General features: G+C 36.7%; 2 protein-coding genes across 2 annotated transcripts; one reads left to right on the top strand and one right to left on the bottom strand.

Moving 5' to 3' along the window:
* Positions 1-161: 161 nt before the first annotated feature.
* On the bottom strand, positions 162-8,024 carry slc13a2 (solute carrier family 13 member 2). Its single transcript, XM_056730973.1, has 12 exons — positions 7,852-8,024; positions 6,083-6,211; positions 5,562-5,698; positions 5,248-5,474; positions 4,104-4,287; positions 3,729-3,851; positions 3,355-3,564; positions 3,025-3,152; positions 2,777-2,916; positions 2,334-2,495; positions 1,132-1,269; positions 162-912 (listed from the first exon to the last, which is right to left on the bottom strand). Exons 1-12 carry the CDS (start codon positions 7,957-7,959, stop codon positions 766-768), a joined length of 1,833 nt encoding a protein of 610 aa, XP_056586951.1. The 5' UTR covers positions 7,960-8,024; the 3' UTR covers positions 162-765.
* Positions 8,025-10,711: 2,687 nt separating this feature from the next.
* vtnb (vitronectin b) lies at positions 10,712-15,200 on the top strand. The gene is made up of 9 exons (XM_056732041.1): positions 10,712-10,851; positions 10,934-11,053; positions 11,663-11,872; positions 11,945-12,084; positions 12,167-12,323; positions 12,432-12,578; positions 13,324-13,555; positions 13,653-13,807; positions 14,909-15,200. The coding sequence occupies exons 1-9, from the start codon at positions 10,797-10,799 to the stop codon at positions 15,028-15,030; spliced, it is 1,338 nt and encodes a 445-aa protein (XP_056588019.1). The 5' UTR covers positions 10,712-10,796; the 3' UTR covers positions 15,031-15,200.
* The last annotated feature ends 5,929 nt before the right edge of the window (positions 15,201-21,129 follow it).

Here is a 21,129-nt window from a genome sequence, read left to right as displayed (position 1 = left end):
GCTTGTGTGTGCTTGTATACATGGTTTACGAGGACACAAATATGTGTAATAGCACGTATAACAATGTAAGCATGGTTTACGAAGACATACTCATATATACAAGTATATGTGTGTGTACACATTTTTATATGAATAAATATATAGTACATGCCACACAAATGTTATATAAACACAAACATTTATTTTGGAACCGATTAATCACAATTATTATTAATCGAATTGACAGCACTGATGTGCATAAAACATTCCGTACAAAAAGATTGGATTGGAGTATATGTGAATTTACAGACATTCAACTATGTATTAAAAAGTAAATACACGCTCAGTGATCCAAAAAGGGATCAGAAATATAAATGGTCTGAACGAGACCCTATAAATTACATTTTCGTGAACTAGCACAAATGGAAGACCAAAAGAGCTCCTAAAAACCAAAGCCCTAAATATATGAATCTTGCTGATGAATCTACATCTTCTTCTACCACAATGGGCCAGCAAAAGCGTTATGTGGAGCCAACTGGAGTGACATTAAATACTGAAGCATGGGATACAGAATTCCAGGCATAAAGGTCGTGAATCCATATGGATTATTTGGCCATGAGTGCTTGTTTGCGAGGGAATTGAGCTTTTGCTCCAGAGGTCAGCAATGAGGGCTGAGGATTATGATATAAAACTGCTTACTGTAATGCTGTTCTGCACTTCATGACAAAATTTGAATTCCCTCCCCTTCAGTACTTCTCTAAACCAAAAGATCCAGTAAGAAGCTGATCATGGTGTTCCATGTGTATTGTTGACCCACGTGCTGTTTGCCCATGTGGGAAAGGTGTCGAGCTGGAACATGGCTCTTCCCCACGTGTTGATGCCGAGATTGATGCACAGAATACCAATGAGGTTGAGCATGAAACCTGCTTTTGCCTACAGAGAGAACAACACAAAAATGAATCACTCACATGATTTTTTTAAGAGTGACATTTTCTCACTTAAAGTGAAAGTTCACCCAAAATAAATGACAAGGAAGAGATCATAGCATTTTGGGCTTTAGGGCACATGGAATAAAATTAGATTGTGAATGATTAATATTATGTAACAATAAAACGATAAAGGAAAGGGCTCAAGTGAAATGTTCAGCCATACCATGTCCAAGACTTTGAGGTTGCCGTAGGAGAAAGCAATGGCGTTGGGTGGAGTGGCAACAGGAAGCATGAAGGCTAGCGATGCGCTAATGGTGCAGGGCAGCATGACATATAGAGGATGGAGGTGGATAGTCGTGGCCTGAACACAAAGGCAACATATTCTTATTATTTCATATCTTAACATGTATGAAGCGTATTATTGTTAATACTCAAGGATTCGTCTTTAGATTTCGTATTATAGTTTTGTTGGGAAAGATCAACCAATGCTAACTACACCTGTTGCTTAACTGCATGCTATAGGATGTACTCAACAGTGCCGGGTAAATTATGTCAAAAAAGTAATTAATTACTAATTACATTGTCGACATTGTATTTGAAACCTTGACCACATAGACAACTTTAATTTAACTTTTGAGAATTTGTTTATTTTTATCAGAGCCAATAGCCTAGTGGGCAGTTCTCTAACATATGATGCCATGCATATGGTGACCCGAGTTCGAATCCTGGCTCAATGTCCTTCGCCAATCCCATTTCCCTCTCTCCACCCTTTAGTTTTCTGCATTCCTAATATACTGTTCTATTAAAGTATAAAAAGGCAAAATGCCCCCTAACATACGTATATTTTTAATAATAATTGATTTATTCGAACAATCAACTAAACCCATATTCCCTGAAGCGCTGTTGTATGCCGCTTTTCCAAATCAAATCTACATAAAAAATATATGTAAATATAAAACAACGCATTTCTAACTTACTTATTTAAATTTAAGAATTTAAATTAAATAAAGAAATTAAAATCAAGAATTGTTGAAAGCAATCACAGTTTGTGTTAAATGCTGTAACCGTTATTAAAATAAATTTTTCATTTTCCTCCCAAAACCTAAGATTTCCAAAGTCGTTGTTTTTAAGGAAAGGAAAAAACACATTACTTCTAAAAATCATGAATTACTTTTATGGTCAAAGTTGACAAGCACTTTTTATTACTTTTAATTGGTTAGATATTTGCTAAGCCTGGTGAAAAATTAAAAGGGTGACTAATAATAATGATTTATGACGAAATATGGAGTTACAAGGTTTCAGAAGGACAGCATTGAAGTATAAAAAAATAATAAAAATCCAGGGCATTTCTTTTTCAGGGAAAAGTGATTTCATTACAGTAATGAGTGACAGTTTAATACATTTACATCCATCCCTGTTACTCACCATAGAAGCGAGAATGGGCAGGAAGAGAGTGGTGGTGGCTGTGTTGCTGGAGCACTCCGTGAACATTCCCACCAGCAGACAGAGTATCAGAGAGATGGCAAAGGGTGGGATGCTCTGCAGAGGGGCCAAACTTTCACCCAACCACACAGACAATCCTGATTCCTGTACACACACACACACACACACATTATAAAATCGTGACTTCTTATATTAGCTCCACAGTCAAGATTCGTAAGTGTTGATTTTACCAGCCTATGTGTATTATTGCTTATACTACTAAACATGCGATATTATATTGTATATTATGTTGTTAACATTAATATGACCCAGAGCAGAAGGGACCAGACCATATCCTAATCGTAATTTAAACAGATTATGCACTTGACATGTTCCAGAATGCATATTCACTGTCATTGTAATGTGTTTTTGAAGCGTGGTTTTACCTCGCTTCCACTCGCCAGAGCAAATCCTCCCCCCAGCAGCAGAACTATATTCCAGGGCATCCGTTCATGCACCACCTTCCAGTTCAGAAGAGTGGGAGGAGCCTTCAACTTTTTAGGTGCTCTCTTCTCCTGTTTGTCCTCTGTGTTTTGAGAAAACCGATCTGATATAACATCTGATATAAACTAATCTGCAGAACGTTCTGTGGAGAACAAATATGCAGCATGCTTTGAATGAAGGTGGACCTCACCGTCCTGGTGATCTTCTTCTTGTTCATCACAATAACCATCTGTACTTTTACAGCAACACTCCACTCGTGATGGAATGATGAAGAACAGGGTTGACATTAAAATGGCCACAGTGCCATCTGTGACGTATCTTTGAAAAGACAAACACAACAATTATTATGATAATGATTATTATTATGAACGATAATAATCCATACCATAAAAATATTAATAATAATTATTGTTGTTATATAAATTGTTATGATATAAATTATTTGATATAAAACTTTTGAAGGTTAATAATGACATCATTTTCATTTCAAACATATATTTTTTAAGCGAATCTGACTCACTGTCCATTTTTGTTAAAAGCCTCACTGGCCCAGCCCGGCATGAAACCCGGTTCTCGTGTGAACCACAGTATCACCAGCAACACAAAGATGACCAGCACAGCACCCTCGGCAAAAGACATGCGTCCCAGTTTCTTATATTCGTTCTTCATCACATTGTATGCCCCTTTGTCTCCCTCGTTCGACTGACCACAGCCGAAGGATTTTTTGAAGCTTAAGAATACAAGTACCATAAATGAAGATAACATTTCTGAGATAACGTTTACATTTAATGACTTGTCAATTATTTCAGCACAATTCACAGCAAACTAATCTATCCGCCTGATAACATTCAGTACATTGACTGACACGTTGTGTACAGGGGGCGTGTTACTCACTTTAAGCCCATGTATAAGCACTGAAGCCAAACCCAAGCCAGAATGAGCATCATCACCATGTTAGGAAAGGCAAAGCCGAACCAGCTAGCGAAATTGATCACATCGGGGTTTTGTGGAAAAATACTGTATAAAACAATGTGAGAACAATTAGAAAACATTGACAATTTACCCACAAATGTTTAAATTAAAAACAAAGGAAAACTGAAAACACTGGAAATGTTGTCAACTTCTTACATACAACCTGAAAGTTCCTAAAAAATGAGTGCTCTGATAGTTCAGTATGCATTTTTTAATCACAACTTGGTTCATTTATTTTATAATGTGCTGCTTTATTTTTGTTGGTGTGAGACATAACACAACACATGATGAACTTACTCGTCCATCTGGCCCTTGAGAATGAGATTTGGTGTGGTGCCTGTTAAAGTAGCTGTTCCTCCGATGCTGGCGGAATAACACACAGAAAGACTCATCCCTTTAAAAAGATGAAGATATTTGGCCTCACGCTCTATCCTCCTGCGTTCAGAAGGTGAACTGAGTCCCGCTTCGAGATCTGAGTTTTCTGTCGAAGTTTAAAAGCATAGATGTAGATTAAACTTGCTGTCAGTTAACAAAAGTATATATTAAAGGGTACAAATAAAAGTAATTTATTCACCCTCAAGTTTTTTAAAATCTTTAAAGATTTAAGGTTGGACCTAAGAGATATCCAGCCTCAGTCACCATTCACTTCCTTTGTATAGATGCAATGAAAGTGAATGGTGACTGAGGCTGTCGTTCCCTAACATTTTACCGTTTGTGTTCTTAATCATAAAAAATCAACATGAGGGTGTGCAAATTAAATATTATTACTGGTTGAATAAATCCTTTAAACTTTAAAGTCAGGGGCATACAGTACATACAATAGCCCATATGGATAAATCAATATTTAAAGGGACAGTTCACCCAAAAATTTGAAATTTTGTCAACATTTGCTCACTCTCTAGTTGTTCCAAATCTGTATACATTTCTTTGTTCAAATGAACACAGAGAAAAATATTTGGACGAATGCTTGCAATCAAACAGTTCTCGGACACTATTATAGCATCAGACCCAAAACTTATGCTCATGAAAACCACACACATGCATGTGATATTAGCGCGCGGAACAGTTAAAAGTGACCAATCAAAGGATCGGAGTCTGCCATTGTCCCGCCTCCAAAGTCTCAGAAGTCAACTATACAAGTGAGCAAGTGTTGAGCAGTTGCGAGAGCATAGAAAGAATTGCATGCACGCTCATTAAAGCCTCTGCTCGTGGACTTCATTTTCGAACGCGGATACTCTTCTGCACGCTCGCGGAGCATTAATGCGCTCTTGCGAGGGTGTGTTTACACTCGTGGAACTGTTCTGCTTTTGGGTCTGAATAAACTGTTTGCTTTCCTACATTCTTCAAAATATCTTCTTTTGTTGGAACAACTCGAGGGTGAGTAAATGATGACAGGATTTCCATTTTTAGGTGAACCGTTCCTTTAAGAAGTCAGACATACTATCAGGTTTGATCCCGGTGCTGTTGTCCAAAGGTGGCTTGGTATTAGACACCTCAGCCAGCTCAAAAGCCTGGTTGTCTTGGCCTTCTTTCTCATCAGCCTCTGCCTCCGTGGCACTGAGCTGCTCGAGAACAGCCTGAGAAATGGGCAACATCATGGCTGTGGTGGCCGTGTTGCTGATCCACATAGAGAGGAAGGCTGTTACCATCATGAACCCCAACATTAACCTGTAAGAGACGACAGAGAGCCATCATTGAAAGAGCTTGAAATGATGTAAGACAGAAATAGAAGACAAGTTTAATGTGTGATCTTACAAAGCAGGTCGAACTCCGACTATTAGGAGAACCCGGAGAGCGATGCGCTTGTGGAGGTTCCATTGCTCAACGGCAATAGCCACCAGCAACCCCCCAATAAACAGCATATTGGTGTCCTTTAAATACTGCACACACACCTGAAAGACAAACAAACTAATATGAAACTAACGTCCAAATGTAATTAAACAATGAGTTCAAGGCCTCAATCCCAGCCGTGAACAACATCAGACATTTTGATAAGAATGATGTGGAGAAAAATAAAGAATGTGAAACGTAGATTCAAATCTGTCCTGAGGTTCATAAAAACGCTTTTATGGCCCATAAAGTGTTCAGATACTGTTGATCTCATGATGATGTAAGGAATTCTCACAGGACATGTGACAGAGTCCTAAACACTTTTGTGTGTCTTATGTGTTCATGCCTGTGATAATATCATGCATCCTCGAATAGCACACAAAAACTAACAAAAAAAAAAGAATTAACAACGTTATTTGACATTCAACAGACAGAAAGACAGATACCTGTCCAGATTCCATGATTCCCATCATTGGGAAGAGGACCACAGGCAGCAGGGCTGTGATGGCCAAAGGCATGCACTCTGTGCACCAGTACAGTGCCATGAGGATGATGGCATATCCACATTTTGCTTCCTGAAAATCAGAACAGTCACTTTTAATCAAATGCAGGTAAGACCAAAATAGAGACAAGCAAATCACAAAGACTTATGAGTAAGATATCATATCATTCCTAAGATTTAGAACATAATTCAAGTATTCAATGTGGTTATTTATATCTCTCTATGACATTATTATTATACATTTCTGCATGATGAAGGTACCCGAGGTCAATACTGTATCTCTAGGATTGCTGTCAGAACACTGATAAAAGGAAACATTGACCGCAGACCACTATAAAGCACTGAGATTTATGACAAGATGAAAGGCAATCAAATACATTTTAACTTTCCGATACTCATCCGTTTGTTGTATTCAAATTTACATGAGCTTAAATATCTTTGGTGGAACAAAACAAACAAATAGTTCAAAGTAAAGTTATTATGGCTTGTTTTTAGTTTTTTTGTAGGTTTAGTAATATTTTGAGTTGGCTTTTTATTTGTTTGTTTTGTTTTCATGTTAATTTTGGTAACATTTGTAATTGTAATTTGGTCTTTTTGTCATTTATTTGTTTGTTTTACTATGTTATGTTAATTTGTTTCAGTTTTAATTGTAGGATCGTTTTTTTAGGAAATAGTTTTAGTGCCTCAACCAGCATTTCCAATATTCCTTTAGTTTGAGTTTTTTAAATAATATTTATTTAAATTGATGTTAATTTAAAGAAATGTTTGAATAGCTTTTAATAAGCAACCCTAAATAACTTCTTGTTTTGAGTTAGATGAAACTTGAAAAAAGTCATTTTTTTGTGATTTAATGTTTTGTACAAGAAAAGTCATTTCACACAACAGAACGTTTTGTGAAAAGATAATCTTGATATCTTTAACATTGACTGAGTAAAATCATCTCAAATATTGAAATCGTTGCAAATGTAATGCTTGTTGTCTCAAAATTGGATGTTGGGACTGCGTGAATTTCACAGACTGGGTGACAAATGTTTTAATAGTTTTAGATATTTATAAAGAACCTTAAATAATGTTTTATAATCAAGTAACAACTTTTTTTTATTTTATTTTCCACCAGCTTTGCATTATTAGATCAAAACTTGATCCTCAGTGGTGTGAAGTGGGGTCTTTGAGGACAAAATAAAGAGTTTCTGGAGTAACTGTAGGCCACATTGTTTTATTGTCTTTGTTTGTAACCTCAACTGTTTCTGACATCTGCAAGCTGTGTAAATACAGTCCCCAGTGTGCCGCATCCCATAGATAGTTTCTTTTCCAGCCATCACTACTGCATATACAGCTGTTGCTTGTTTTTAATACAATTAAGTTCAGCTGCAGGAGGCATGATCACTTATAAATAAAACCTTATAATAAAGTCTGTTCAATTGTTATTATCAATTAATATTTATAAATAATTTATTTAAATTGTATCATATAAAACAACATTTTAGGTAATCTGACAGAGCATTTTAGTAACAATTTATTTCACAGTCCGATGTGAATTTACTAGGTAACAACCCATTTTAGGTCCATATAGTTACTCTTTTGTGTTTTGTTTGGCTATTGTTGTAAAATGTAACCACATTCTCACAGGTAATACAAATCATTTTGTTTAAATGTGTCAAGCCCCCTGCCGGACTTTGTCACAAAATACTCACTGGACACAAACGCACTTACTGGTGTTGGGATAACCAAAGGCAAAGGTAGGATCACAATAGGTGTGATGAAGATGATCAGGTAGTTTCTGTGAACCAACATCCACCGCAGAACTGAACGGAAGTCCATGTCTTCTGGCTCTGATCTGTAGATGTCAGGCGTGTGGTGGATGGAGAAAATGCCAAACGCTGATAATGGGAGTCGAGCAAAAGAGGCTGAGCATGATCAATGTGTTTATAGGCATCGTCACATAAGAAAAATTAAACATTAACTGTGTGAACAAGGGGAGGATAAACAGGGGTATGAAAGGAGTGAAAAGGGGAGGGAGAAAGACAGCAAACAAATGTGATTTATTCTGTGGTCAAAAGATTAACACGTCTGTGGTTAGAAACTCAGTGTGATGGAATTTAATGCTGTTTAATATTGCTGATGTCATGTATAAAAGAACAAAACGCTCATATATAATGCAATCCCAAAAATTTGATACATCAGCACAGTTCCTGCATTATAATCAAAACTGCTTGTTATTTTTGGTAAAATGTGATCATGTGTAAGAATTACAGGAAAAAAAGATTAACGGTCAAAAACCACAGGCTAAAAATGTCAACTGAGGCGCACCTTTATCTACACTTCAGAGAAATGTGTCGAAGTTGTTTAGAAGATAACGCATTGTGCTTTTATCTTGTTTAACACAATCCTGATATAAACACACATTGTCAAAATTAAAACAAAATAAAATGAAAACATGCTATATATTAATACCAAAAATTGATAGAAATAACAATAATGAAAACATTGAAAATGTATAATAAATTATTTTCATAAAATGACTACAATTAAGATTTTGGTTAATGAATTTAATCAAATCATAAAAATCAACAAAAAAAGACATTACACCCAGTTCATGAATGTGAATAAATGACACATACTCGGCTGGAACAGAAACGATAATTAATATCAAGAAGAAGAACATCAGTGTGTGAATCACCTGATAATCTTCAGTTCAGTACAGAGAACACTGCTTATACTTCCAATTTTATAATTAATTATTAATCTTTAAAAACTTTGAACTCTCCATTTCACTATAAATAGGTTTATATCTGGAAAGGAATATTCTCCCTAGTTTCAAACAAATAGTCTGCATAAATTCCAGAAGCTTTGGCCGCATGTAAAATACATATTTATTTCACACTGTACAGCATTTATGAAATCAAAGTAATATTTTGAAACTCCTTGACCAGTGCCATAAAAAAATCAATTTTAACATTCTTTTCAGTGGTTCTATTTCATCTGTTTTGATCGTAACCACCTGATGTGTGCCAAAGGTTCAACATATACAACATTTATTTGTAGCTTTGTTTGTCCCTCATAGATTCTATTCCTTAGAGATAAAGTTCCTTATGTGTTGCATAATCTCACTTGCACAACCTTTGGAGTGTCATGGTGCTTATGTGAGGACAGGTTACAAATACATTACTTTGGACAAAAGTACAGTTCAAAACATTTCACAGTGCACAACCCATTGTTTGCTATATTTAGGAGGTTACAATGTGTATTATCATGCAATGATAATGCAATATTACTGTTTTTCTTTTGCCTTGAAATGGAAAATAAATAGATAAAGCAGGCTCTTTTGTAGTGTGATAATAATAGCAGGTGTTAGGATGAGTTCAGCATTATTATAGTTTCCATATCACAAGTCTCCATAGACTCTGTAGACATCTTCATTGTTGTCCAACCGGCAGTAACTAGATAAAAAAAATGATAGTCACACTAGTTGACAGCTGTTGGCTTTGCTCCAAACACAATCGACTGGAAAATAAACTTCAAGGTCACTTCTGTTTCTTAACACTAAAACAATATGACTTCCTGAACAAAAATAAGGAAAGTTCTAAGTACTTGCTATAATGTTTCTGTAATTCTGCTGTAGGTTCTTGTAAAAGAAAATCGATGTGCTTCTGTTTCAGGCTTTTATCACACTCACTTTAAACAAGAATTATCAAATGGATGAAGTCAAAATAGAACTTTAATACTCTTCTTGAATTGACGGATATCTTTTTTACAATTATCCACTTATGGATTTTGACCTCAATAAAAGTCAAAGTCCAGTCGTTCCACATATGACTGTCTAATATAAAAAATGAACAATATCTTCTGGCAGGACATCAAGTTATTGCCTTAAAATAAATATTAAGCACACTTATGATAAGAGGAGTTATCTGAACACAGAGATGAGGAAATGTTTTTTAATACAAATCACACAAAAAACACTGTGACACTGATTATTATTAATAAAGATCATGTACACTTTGTTTGATTGACTACTAAACCATGACATGAGCATACAATATAAACAAACTTGACCATGAAACTGACTTAACTAAACTCGCAAACAACTACATAAATACATAAATAAACTACATGGACCAATTTTACAACTACAAGGACCATGGAAATAGACAACAACAGGATGTGACATCATCAATACTATAAACAAAATCATGTTATATTTTAAATGAACAACTCTTAGAAACTTACACATAGGGTCAAAATCTTACAGCTCGTACATATACATTTGATAAATGAGTCTAAACATTAACCATCTTAATACAAACAAAGCTAGAGTAGTTACTGTGAGATAAACAACAGCAACTTGTTTTTTGCTGCTGTTCACAGTTCAATACTTTATTCAGGCATTCATGTTCAGTACACCATCACTTTAACATCGACTGTGCCCTTAAAAATCACACACCAATGTTCTTAAATCTTTATTAAAGCATCTTTAACAAAATTATAATATTTAGAGGCACAAGGACAACATCTGAGTTATTGATTCATTCAGACCTAAATAAACATGGGGTTGGCTGACTTTTGGAACAATCGATCGACCAAGCTGTCCTCCATCATTCTGTTACACTGCTGTTTAGAGAGAAGTTTATCCATTGCTGTCAGATGTATCAATAAAAATGAGATTTGTGATCTTATTGTCTCTTTTGCTGGCGACTGCTTTTGCTGCAGAGGGTAAGTGCACAATACCACTTCGTTTTGATCGATTTTTTGGCGTATTTTTACCTGCTTTAAAAATAACTTGTATTTTATGCAGAAACATGTGTAGGAAGATGTCAGAGTGGATTTGATCCTTTAAAGAAATGCCAGTGTGATACAATGTGCAAGTATTATGGAAGCTGCTGCGAAGATTTTGACAGCGCCTGTCGCAAGAAAAGTGAGAACTGACTGTAGTTCAGCTTTGTGATTTCCTACACTGCCAAAATTAAGATGATCAACAGTTCATGGCAACATGTTTTAACATCAAATTATTTCAAATATAAATAAATTAAGTTCAACATTACTAGTCAGGATTTAAAATAGTAAGTAAAATGACTTGTAGAATCTTTTAACATAAGAATTTAAGGCAGCAACATTTTTTCAAAGTGTATTATTTGGCAAGCCAAATAATCATTAATTTATTTAAAGCTACATCCTTATATAATATAAAATGATTAGTTAATGAACAAACAATAAAAATTGTCAACTTGCATTAACGTACAACCCATATTTTGCCTTTTTTGTTTATTCAACTTACTGTTATGTACCCTACTTTTGCCATTTTGTGCTTTTTAGTTAAAAAAACTGATATAACAGGAATTCTGAATTCTTAGAAAAACATTGTACTGTTTGTGTGAACTTAAGGCCGACACAACTGAACTGGAGCCAACGGTTCGGCCAACCAGTGGCGCAGAAATGACACATTGCACGTAAACCAATGTAACATAGAAAGGGTCAATGTTGTGAAAATGCTTTACAATGATCTAATTTCAAAATGATTTCTCAGCCCGCGGTGACACTTTTGAAGATCCCGATAACTATTTGACATCTCCAGTACCACTGAGAGCTGAACTGAACCCCACCAGCACCGTTCTGCCACTCACCACCACAGAACCAACACCCACAGCACCGGCTGACCCAGATGCCCACGCCTGCAGCAGCCGCACCTTTGATGCTTTCATGCAGTTAAAGAATAGTTCTGTCTTTGCGTTTAGAGGTGAGTTCAAAATGTGAACGCCCATTCCTCATTCCTCTTGAATGATGCCTCATGCCTTCCTTTGTGTTTCAGGGGATTATTTCTTTGAGCTAGATGATAAATCTGTCATGCTTGGCTATCCCAAACTCATTAAAGACATGTGGGGTATTCCCGGTCCCATTGATGCTGCATTCACTCGCATCAACTGCCAGGGAAAGACTTACATTTTCAAGGTCTGTTTTTAGAAATATAGAAATGTTTGCATATATTCCTTCAAACCAAGAATATTTTTTCTCATTTTCTGTCTAATGGCAGGGAAAGAAATATTGGCGTTTTGATGGTGATGTCATGGATGAGGATTACCCGAGAAACATTTCAATGGGATTTGAAAATATTCCAGATGATATTGATGCTGCATTTGCAATCCCTGCCCCGGGGCATCATGGGAAGGAAAAGGTTTATTTCTTTAAAGGTGGGTGAATTGACGACTCGGTGTGACAAAATATACACCAAATCCAGGATAATCCTGTGTTTAGCATCACATTATTTGTCAGTAGCTGTTTCATTATTTGTGCCACAGGGGACCAGTACTACCAGTATGAGTTCAAACACCAGCCATCTCATGAAGAATGTGCCCAAATGACCAAGTCTTCACCTTCAGTCGCATTCACACGTTACACAAACCTATACTGTGTGGATAGTCTTTTCTCCGTGCTCTTTCAGGGCCGTAAGTCTGTGTGCATGTCATCATTAAACAGTTTGTTCTGTAAGTCAGTGGTTTTTAACAAGAAAATATTTAGGACAGACCACAATCAATGCTGGAAATGTTTGTTATTAAAAATGTCTTCAAATTTGTTTTCTTACCACATACTGCATACACACAAAATGTGCAAAATTGCATGACTGCAAAGTCTTAATATTAACTACGGTATATTACATAACTTTTATTGCACATACAGCCTTTGACCTCATCAATAAAACATTATGAGACGGATTTTATCCTTCCTATTAAAATTTGCAAAGCTTCGCTATTTTGCTTTCCTAACTACTATGTGCAATTGTATGGTTGGCTTTATTATTATATTTGCATTATATGCATGTTTTAATAAATGTTCATTTTTAATGTAAATTCTCAATGTTTAAAGGGATAGTTTACCCAAAAATGAAAATTCTGTCATCATGTACTTTAATCATCAACTTGAATTGAATGTTGGTAATCAAACAACGGCGGTATCCATTCACTTCTTTTGTATGGACACAAAACCAATGCAAGTGAATGGGTGCCGCTGCTGTTCAGTTTCCAGCATTCTTAAAATAGTTTTTTGTGTTCTGCAGAAAAAAGAAAGAAATAAAAGTGTCAAGAGGGACAGACATTTTTTTGGGGTGAACTATCCCTTTAATATAAATGCTCCACTAGTGAGAATGTTTCATGTGCTATAATTGACATCTCTTTTTCTTGATACCTGCTTAAGCTCACTGGCATCACAAAGGACCACGCTTCATCTCCAAAGACTGGGTTGGCATCAAACCACCCGTGGATGCCGCAATGGTCGGTAGATTATATTTAAGCCCTGGGCCTACATCTTCCCCATCGACCGGCCATGGCAAAGGCCGAACCAGCCGAAGAAAGAAGGGCAGGCGTCGAGGATCCAGAGTTAGTCGCTCACTGTTCTGGGAAGACTTTGGGCTGGACTATGAGGAAAGGTCTGAAGGCAAAAATGAATATGTACATAGAAAGTAGATTTGTATGTGTGTATGTATGTTACACTACCTGTGAGCTGTATGTCTCTGGGTTGCATAGGTATTTTGGTGCAGAAAGTCCTGGGAAAAAGAAAAAGGGTCGTGGAAGACATCCATCCTTCTTTGACATGAGCTACGACTCAGAGGACTACTTGGATTTGGAGGTTGTCCAAGAGAAACCCACGCCTGTGCAGAATGTTTACTTCTTCAAGAAAGGTACACATCAAACTATCATTCTATGGAGTATCACAGAGATTAAGATTTTTCGTAGACCAACCCAGAAATTAACCCCACACGGGTTCCCTCGACCAAAATACTTTTACAAGATCTCAAAACATAACCTTGGTAAGTACGAAAAGGTTTATGATACTTCAACGTTTTGTCTATCAAGATAATCTTTACAAATGAACACAACACAACATTTGCTATTTTCGTAAAGTAAACAGCTAACATGAGGCTATAAACAGACTACTTACAGTCGCTCGATATCAACGTCACCACCAAGCTTCCGACACTTTTTCAACTTAATTTAAAACGTGTTCCCTGGAAGGTAATTCCTTCGTGAATGAATCCCCATCTACATTTTTGCTGATTTGTTGCCATGTTGCATTATTTGTGAGGTTTATCTGGGTGAAGACGTCTAACGTCCCCGCCAAAGGATGAAGTTGCTTTTAGCAACTTGTTAGCAACCACTGTACACAATAAAGCTTTTAAAAATCATGAGCTGGTTATTACTAGTGTGTGTAATACTGTTAAAAGTAGAGAAGGAAGGAGGCGGGAACCGGCGAACATTCATATAACGTTTTTAATAAAATAAACAAACAAAAACACGGAAAATGCTGGTGGGCCCGGTCCTCTCTCGCCGGCAGTCCTGTCGATTCGTCCTTTTATGCTCCCGAACTCCTCCATGGGGGACTGGTGTGCACACAGCTGATTTCCACTTACATTCACACCACCGGCCCTGCCCCACGGCTCCCGTCCCGCCTTCCTCGCTACAGTGTGTTTTATGTCAGGGATTAAAACGTTTAAATATTTAGAGGTTTAAACACAACTCTTATTTTAGACATTTAACCAAAAACATTAAGACAACAATGTACTTTAGTGCAATGGAAAGTGCTAAAATGCTAACTAGCTTCCGGGTTTTGCACAGAAAAAATGTCATCTCTGTGATACTCTATCAGTGTAAATCTTAAAAATGTATTTAATGAAATGATAGTTACATTGCTTTGTATAGAGATTTTTACAAATGTGGTGCTTTAATGTTAATACAGCATTTTAGATTGCAATATATAAAGATCTGTGGTATCTGTCCTCTAGATAAATATTACAGAGTGGACCTGCAGACCAAGCGGATTGACTCTGTTAACCCTCCTTACCCAAGATCCATTGCCAAATATTGGCTAGGATGTAAAGAGAAGGATTTGTCAGAGAAGAGATAAAAACAAGGTTTATTTCAGTTTAAAACCAAAAAACTATGGAAGGATTGTATTGTGCTTGTTTAAATGGATGATACTAATAAATCAAATGAAAAACATATATTTGCTCTTGAATATTGAGCTTCTGGTGGCACTATATATCAATGCTGAATTAAAAAACATACTACATTTAATAGTGTATTTTGTCTTATTTTGTTTGACAGTGTGTTCAGTCTAATTTAGGTTAAGAATAAGTATTTTTTGAACACAGACATGCACGTGCACGCACACAGGCACATATAGCACATGTATTATGGTTGTAAAATCTTAGATATGACTAATAAGATATAACTATATAACTCAAGTCTGCCAAATGTGGTTGGCATCACTACGTCTCTAATCTCTCATCAATCTCAGTTTGTGGAAACCCCTGAACACAATTAAAACCAAAATGACTGACAACAACCTGTGTTAAAATAAATCAATTTTAATAGTTTAAAATAAGTAATGTAAGATCTTCAAAATATAGCTTTAATAGAATTAAAGATATACTTGTTTGATACTGTTTTTACTGTTAAAATGAAGGTTAGTAACAACAATGTTTTAATATATTTCCAAAGCAATACTTAGAGATGCTCTCAAGGTTAAACTTGACCCTCAGACTCTACAGCTTGTTTACTATTTCTTCCCTGCAGAAGAAAGCTCAAATTGCTATATTTGGCCTGAAAACAGTTCATTCTTTCCACTCAGGTCAGGGTTTGGTACCATTTTGTAATTGAATGTCCTCTTTACGATATTTAATTCACTCCCAACATTTCTTTTTCTTGTGTAATAACAAATTGTTCAAGACAAGTGATGTTGTTTTTTATGATTTTCTCTTCTGTGTAGAAATAAAAGATTGTGCTTGTCGTACAATAAAAGTGAATGGTGACTCGCTCTGTCATTCATTAACATCTTGTGTCTTTTCGTGTTCTTTCTTTTGTGGGGCATAAAAGGACATGCCGTGCACGTGACTGACAGAGTGAGTCACCAATGCATTGTATTTAAAAAGTCATATTCAACAATTCTCCACCTGTTTCTCACTAAAGGAGGAAATTCAAAGGGAAAAAATTTGGGTCAAAGGTGGTGTTTATATGAGAAATTCTGGGCAAACTACGCCTTGTTCCAATTTAATATGAGATCACTGCAAACCATTAATTTAAGTTATTCTGACAAATGTACACATTGTGCCTATATTTGCTTCTAAAAAAATGTTTTGAGAGTTGTTTGTTTGAACAGTCAATATTTGTTGATATTTTTGGTTCTGCCTTAACCAGAAGAGTTTGGTGAAATTCTCATTTGTATCACATAATTACCAAAAGTCACAGCACCCATCTCTTTAGGTTTTGGTGTTGCCCTCTTGTCTGCCCGTCAGAAACGTTTGATGGTTAGTTGGGTTAACCTAATGTTTCTTTTGATGATATTCAGCAAAGAGTGACAGTTGTGCCAACTAACCCCTGTCCCCAACATGTGCTCAAATACAGTCCCCGTGGGTCAATATTTGGGTCCTTTTCCCAAGCATTATTCCTATTCCTGCCTTCCCTGGGATCAATGTTAACCTAAAAAACATTATTCACTGACATATATTGAGCATTCTTGTAGCACTTTAGTATCATCAAAGCATATCTTGATATTTATCTGGTTTAGTTTGCAGGCCAGAGGTGTAGTCTCATACTAAAGAGGTCATTTCTCTGAAGTCTTGAGTGTGAAAATTGCTCCATCTGTTGGTTGACAGACCTTGGTCAGTCTGAAAGGGCCTTTTTGTGCGTTCCATTGGAATTTTAAGACATTATTCAACTCAATTCAATTTGCATGACCCTTTTCACAATTTCCATTGATACAAAGCAGCTTTACATACATAATCAATTAAAAATGTAATAATAATAATACAAGGTGAAAAATTAAAGAGATTCATTCAAATAAATAATATTATTAACTGACCAAAGTATTACAAATGTGAGCACAGATTTTAAAGTAAGACTTTGAATTTTGATGTCAATTACACTATTGCACACGCATATATTTCACAAAGTATTTAGTTTAAGTACATCAAAAGTAACTGTAATTAAATTACAGAAAACATATGAGTAATCCCGTACTTTACTTTTTCAAGGGAAAAGTAATTAAAATGCAGTAACTAATTACTTAGTAACTAGTTACACCCAACACTGGCCATTAATCATCCCATGTGCTCTCCCGTCCATAGCCCCACCCCTTTCGTTTACTTATTCATTATCCTATCATTAGTTTACACCCTTCACCTGTTACCCACATTACCTCCCCTTAGTTTCTTCTCTACTTAAAGCCTGTGTGTTTTTTGTCTTGTGCTAAAGCATTATGTTATTCCCCCGCCACGTCTTGTTAGCCCTGTAAGTTCTTTAGTCAAAGTTTTGGTTTGTATTTATCCTGTTATGTTCTGGTCTTGTATTTCCCCCTTTAGGGATTTTTTAGTTCAGTCTTGTTTTCATTCTGCTTTAATAATTGTGTTTTGTTAAGACCTGTCTGCATCTGGATTCTGCTTCATGAACTTCATGACATAACAGTCCAGCCATCAAAGAACCCAGTAGACAGCTCACCAGGCACCTCTCCAATGCGGATCTCCCTGGGGTCCCCTCCAGGGTTGATCTCCTTGCTGTCCCTTTGAGGGTTGAGGCCAACGAGGTCCCCCTCCAGGGTCAATATACTCTTCAGGGATTGATGCTGCCCGGATCCACACCAGAATCTGCTCCTGTCTATGGCTCTCCTTAGTGTGTTCCTTTGCCTCTCATGCTACAGTCTGACAGGCCCCCACGGGGTTGTTCCTGGGCGTTGGCCTTCCTGCGATGTTCCTGTTGAGGCCCATCAGAGTGTGTTCCTATTCCTGTGCCTCTCAAGTGTGTTCCTGTTACCGGGCCCCCCAGGAGATGTTCCTGGGTATGGGCCTACTGATTGATGTTCCTGTCTGCGCCCACTTGGGGGTGATCCTGTCTCTGGGTCGCTAGTGTGCTCCTTTCTGCAGGCCCCCCCGGGGATGTTCCTGGGTGTGGGCTTTCTAGCCGATGTACCTGTCTGTGGCCCACCAGGTGGCGTCCCTTGGGGGAGGGGTACTGTCATGATCCCGCCTTCTTAGCAGCTTTATCTCTTGTTCTGGCCAACGGGATCATGACAGCCCCATTTCTTGTGCTGTTCTCCACCTTCGCCCCACCACCTCATTTCCTTATTCATTATCCTATCATTAGTTTACGACCTTCACCTGTTACCCTCGTTACCTCCCCTTAGTTTCTTCTCTAGACCGTTTTGTTGTTCCGCCCCCACGTCTTGTTTGCCCAGTAAGTTGTTTAATTAAAAGGTTAGCTTTGTATTTATCCTGATATGTTATAGTCTTGTTTTTCCCCTCAAGGGATTTTTCTGTCCAGTCTTGTTTCCATTCGTTTTTAATAAATGAGTTTTGTTAAAGGGCTGTCTGCATCTGGGTTCTGATTCATGCACTTCATGACAGTAGGAAAAAGCAAGATTTACATAATTCTACTGATATAAGATGAAGAGTTCATTTGCAAAAACAGACAAATTTTATTCAAATTATGTTTGTTATTATGTTTTTATTGTGTAAGTTAGCTGTAGTGTTTGAGTTGGGCTATTATAACTTGATCAAAACAACTCAATCTGTTATTTTTGCTAATAAAAAAATCTTTGAAATATGGTTCGACTGGTATAGTGTGAAAATGTCATGGGGTCATATCATGCATTTCTTAATAATGAATTATTCTCTTCTAAAGTTATAATATTAGAGATATATTTTGTGCCACAAACTTTTATCCATTATTTATAACATGACAGTATAAATCGTCATGAAAGAGAGAGCATCTATCCCATCAGTAGTCCTCAGAATTAAATTTCATTTTAACATTTTGTGTAGGCCTATGTGTACGTTTTTGCTCTGTGCATGAGTTCATGCATATGGTATGCACGTATATGTGTGCGTGTGTGTACATTCATTCAATTTCTTCCAATGACTCCTGTGTTTTCCCGCTTCTAGGACACATGCAGCACTGCCACAGACGTGCTAATGACGCGTCAGCGCAGGTGTGCTCCTCTCCCCTCACAATCCGCAAGCACCTGACGCCGCCTCTCTGTTTGATGTGGAAACATCTACCATTCATGCTGTCAGTTTGAAGAAAACATTTCGAGGAGTTCGTCCAGCTTTCATACTTTAGAGCTACAGTGCTATTTGGATGAAGTTTTGATACATTGCCAAAATTCTGCCACAGAGATCCACCCGAAAGAGATCTAAGAGAGCTATGTGCATTGCTAGGAAGGAGAAAATGTATTATTATTCTTTTTTTAAATATTTTAACAGCCTTAAATACATTTTAATAAAAAATAGGCTACCCACCACATTCAAACACAATTAGTAGAATATATTGTAGATTTGTGCTTTGTGCACCATTTATACATTGTGTGTTTAATTTAATTTCATTAAAATGATTTTAATATCCCTTACGCAAGTTAATCAAACCATGAGTTACTACAACAGCAATACTGGTTAAACTATGCCAAAACCGTGGTTAATTTGTGTGCACCATGGTTTTATACCTATGTCAATCATATTTTTAATTCATTTATTTAATTTGTAGTAAAACTAAAATACATTTTCGTTACAGGTAGTTTATACTTTCTACGCATTACCCTATTCGCCTGTAATATAAAACAAAACCTCTATCTTATATGTGGTACAGTATTAATCAGTGCTCGAATGGAAGGGAGGCTGGGGGGATCCGGGACCCCCATAAAGCATTAGGGACCCCCCTTAGAAACAAAAATAGACTTAGAGGGGTCCACAAATATTTTTATTTCAGTGAAAATGATAATGACAAATGTGATTAATTTCATGCTATCGATATTGTACATTTCGTGAATTCATTATTTACAATAATTTATATTAAGTTTGTTTATTGTAGTTGTCATGTCTCTTTAAATTTAAACACCCGCCCCACGTGTAAAGACAGCTAAACCTAGGAGATCGTTGACATGACTTCAGCTAAAAATGGAGAATAGTAAACCTCCACACCCAGTCGAGAAGAGGAACACACAAACGGACAGCCGGTCGTATTACAATTTATATTTTAAGATCTAATAAACTAGTTTCTTGCATTCAAACAAGTCCTTTGGAAGAAACATTATTATCACAAAGTCTCAATCATCCAGTTGTTTTTAGGGAAAACAGTAAATACTACCTTGGTAATGCTAGAATTATTCTGTTGTACGCACACTACTGTTCAAAAGTCATTCAGTTCACCAAGCCTGCATTGATTACAGTAATACAGTAAAAGAAGCCTATTCTTTATGTAAGCCTGTTTTTAATAAATAGTATATAGTTATGCATCTTATTATAAAAATATAGTGTATTTTGTATAAATTGTATAGTGCGAGACTAACCCCCACCAAAAAAGCTTATGGGGGCCCCCCTTTAGACTTGGTTTAATTCGAGCACTGGTATTCATGGTAACCTTTAACACCGGACGCGGCGCGGCTCGTTCTAAAGCGATTATCGCGCCGCACTTCGCCACGTCCGGTGTGCACAACATTTAAAATTATAATGAGTTCTAATGCGTTCTGTTGTCTCTTGTCCTATCGCGCTGCATCCGGTGTAGACACGGTGTAAAGACATTTTCCTCTACACAAATACTAATAATTTGGTTCATTTCTTTTTAATTCATTACGTTGGCGAAACACCGCTCTGATTTTGTTTACAACTGTAACCAGGAGCGAGAATGAGCGACGTGAACAGTGGCCAATCAGAACGCTGCCTCGTGCTGCCCGTATCTTAAAACGTGGAGCGGAGCACTGATGTCCAGCAAAATACGCCCACAAGATTTAGTACTGGACATAAATATCATTACTCTGACATAATTAGTAGTTATCCCTCTCCTAAACGAGTATATAATCGTCAAATTTCGTCTTAGCGTGGTTAATAACATCCTTAAAATATTATTTGGGCACGACAAAATAGGCAGAACGGAACTATTTAGGCAAAGTATCCTCTGCTTGTGTGTTTTCACTGTTCCCAGCTACACAAAACAGTTCCTCGCGACTACGATCACGCTC

This window comes from Triplophysa dalaica, chromosome 19, assembly GCF_015846415.1.
Source record: "Triplophysa dalaica isolate WHDGS20190420 chromosome 19, ASM1584641v1, whole genome shotgun sequence".
NCBI classification, from domain to species: Eukaryota; Metazoa; Chordata; class Actinopteri; order Cypriniformes; family Nemacheilidae; genus Triplophysa; species Triplophysa dalaica.
The sequence above is the reverse complement of the archived record's forward strand: the minus strand, read 5'-3'. Positions and strand labels throughout refer to the sequence as shown.